Consider the following 2754-nt stretch of genomic DNA (forward strand, 5'->3'; position numbering starts at 1 on the left):
GGGCCCAGCCGGGTGCCGCCGCCTCGGCCGCGGGCTGCGCGCAGGAGCAGCCGGGTTCCCCCGAGGGCTGCGCTCCGCTCCGCTCCAGCTTGGGCAGCAGATCCAGCACGATGTGCAGCGCGCAGGCCACCAGGAACGCCATCAGGATGAGCACGCGGAATCTGCGCACCAGGATCATCTTCATGGCCCGGCGGGCGAGCGGGGCCTGGAACTCCGGGCGCCCCCAGAGCGCGCTCCGCCCGTGCCCTTCTAGTCTTGGCTTGGTACGAACGCGGTGCCGCGGCGCGGATCAAGGTCCATCTGGCGTCGACCAGCTACTCGTCCCGGGGCTGTCCCACGCGTAGGGCGCCCACCGCCAAAGCGCCCGCTCGCCGGGCCATTTCGGGGCCGCTCCCTCTCGCCTCTCCGGAGCGGCCGCGCCCTCAGCCGGCCGGGCCCAGCGGCCCTCGTCCGCGAAGCTGGGGGCGCAGCTCGGGGAGGCCCCGCGCACGTAGCGGCCCGCTTGGGTCTCCGGGGCCGCGGCCGCGCTCATCAGGCGCGCAGGGGCCGGACACTTAGGCCCATCCCGGCCAAGGCGCGGCGGCCTGGGGTGAGGGGGGGTAGGCGACCGCGCGGCGCAATCCGATCCGAGGCTCGGCGCAGTCTCTTGCGCTGCTTGGTGGGCCGCGCTAGGCGCCGAGCCGGCCGGGCGGAGAAGGGGCGGCTCCTTCGGGCAGGGCTCGGTTCTCTCACGCTGCGGCCCGCAGGCGGGGGACCTGGAGGGGAATGAGGGCGCAGGGCCGCGGGGACCGAGGAGGGGGCGGGAGCCCGGGGGTGGCGCACGGAGCGTCCGGCGAAGTCCCCGGGCAGGTGCACCGGCCGTCCCCGGAGCGCAGCCCCCGCTCAGCCGAGCCTCTCCCGGGGCGGTCAGATATCCGAGCGCCGCGGAGCCGCCCCCCGCGTCAGCGCCCTTAGATTGGCGGAGCCGCAGCCCCGCGAGCCCGGGCCTACGCTGCTCCCTCTGTTTTCTCCTCCCCTCGGCCGCGCCCCGCGATGCTCTGCAGCTCCCGGCCCACTAAAGAGAGGGCGCTTTCTTCCCGCGGTTTGCCCAGAGAAGACAGAGAGGAAAGCAGACGGCGCTGATCCCGCGCTGCGGGTTCTGCCGAGAAGGGCTCCCAGGCCTGGCTGCCGCGCCCAGGACCTCGGCCCACCCGGGGCAGGCCGCCGCCAGCTGCAGCCTCTCGGCTCCTCCCCGATAAGCCGAGGGCCAGAACCCAGGCCAAGTCCCTCCCCGGAGGCGCTGGGCGTCTGCGCCGCCGGATGAGCTCCCTCTGGGCGGCGACCTTATGCCCCACGCCCCCGCCTTGGGCGGGTGCCGCGCCCCAGGCTGCCGGCGAAGGGGAGGAGGAGGGGGCGTTGGGGTCGCCACCGCGGGAGACGATGAGAGGAGCGAGGTGTTGGCCCAAATCCGGAGGGGAGGCCCGCACCGGGGCGAGGCTCCTGCACGCTGGGGCCCCATCCCACCTCGAGGGGACCACGCCTGCGCCTTAACTATGGCGGTGCCGGTGCCCCAGTTAGAATTCGCTTGGCACAGAGAGGTGCCCGGCGTGTGCGGGAGGCGGCATCTCCCTCGCTTTGGGCGGGACTTTGTGTGTGTGTGTGTGTGTGTGTGTGTGTGTGTGTATCAATTGGCCTCGCCAGATGCGCAAAATTGGCCACCTGCAGCCAGGGGCGTGGTACTTCTGTGCCCACACAGCTTCTGGACCCCCAGCCCGCAATAGGGATTTTTTAAAAAAATTAATTAATTTTATTTATTTATTTTTGACTGCGTTATGTCTTCGTTGCTGCGCGCGGGCTTCTCATTGCGGTGGCTTCTCTTGTTGCCGAGTTCGGGCTCTAGGCGCACGTGCTTCAGGAGTTGTGGCTCACAGGCTTAGTTGCTCCGTGGCATGTGAGGCCTTCGCGGACCAGGGCTGGAACCCGTGTCCCCTGCATTGGCAGGCGGATTCTTAACCACTGCGCCCCCAGGGAAGCGCCCAGTAGGGAATACTAATGTGCATTTAGGCCTGAAGTCATAGTTGGGAAGGTGAGTGAACCTGGCCAAAGGAGACGTCACAAACACACCTCCCACCAGGCTTACTGCCCCCTGCCCTCCAGGGGCTGAAGTTTCCAAGGACGAAGCCTCTCTGGCAGGACTGAGGGGAGCCACTCTCTGGTGGGAGCCCTGGGGTGGGACCCCTAGTCTCCCCTTGACTCACTGTACTGCCTTCTCAGGACTGCAGTTTTCTCTTGCATGGACTCAGGGTCCATTTTCCCTGAGACTCACCATTGAATCTCAGTGCCTGGCCCAGTGCCTGACATTCAGAAGGCACCCATTAGATACTTGGGGTGAAGGAGGGGAGTCCCAGCCCAGCAAGTCAGTGAAATAGATGTTTCTGAGGCCATCTGAAGTAAGTGAAGGGCTGGGCCCTCCTGGAACTGGATCTGGAGGATGTGTTGGGGCCAGGGCTGGGGGTGGGTGGGGACGAGAGAGTGAAGGTGGACTTGACTGGAAATGGAGCATTTGGGGGCATTTTCATCCCCTGGAGATGGAGCTCCTCCCTCCCTCCCTCTCACACTGACAGCACCATTTGTGTGCAGAAGAGGTAACTTTGGACAAGGGTTACTCAGAGAGGCCAAGGAGATGCTGTGCAAACTGAGATGGAGGTTGAGAAGCACCAACCCCCATCTGGGGGAGGGGGAACCCGGCAGGAAGGAGCTTAGGTCTGTGCTCAC

The 2754-nt window shown here is 66.6% G+C and overlaps 1 protein-coding gene across 1 annotated transcript in view; it reads right to left on the reverse strand.

Annotated features, from left to right (window-relative positions):
* FAM20C (FAM20C golgi associated secretory pathway kinase) overlaps positions 1-184 on the reverse strand; it is a 38806-nt gene extending 38622 nt beyond the window's left edge. The window contains 1 exon segment of the mRNA XM_024763498.1: positions 1-184. This exon segment is cut by the window's left edge and continues 5 nt beyond it. Coding sequence (XP_024619266.1) covers positions 1-184 — 184 coding nt within the window.
* Positions 185-2754: the final 2570 nt, after the last annotated feature.

Source organism: Neophocaena asiaeorientalis, unplaced genomic scaffold (genome assembly GCF_003031525.2).
Source record: "Neophocaena asiaeorientalis asiaeorientalis breed wild unplaced genomic scaffold, Neophocaena_asiaeorientalis_V1.1 scaffold223, whole genome shotgun sequence".
NCBI classification, from domain to species: domain Eukaryota; kingdom Metazoa; phylum Chordata; class Mammalia; order Artiodactyla; family Phocoenidae; genus Neophocaena; species Neophocaena asiaeorientalis.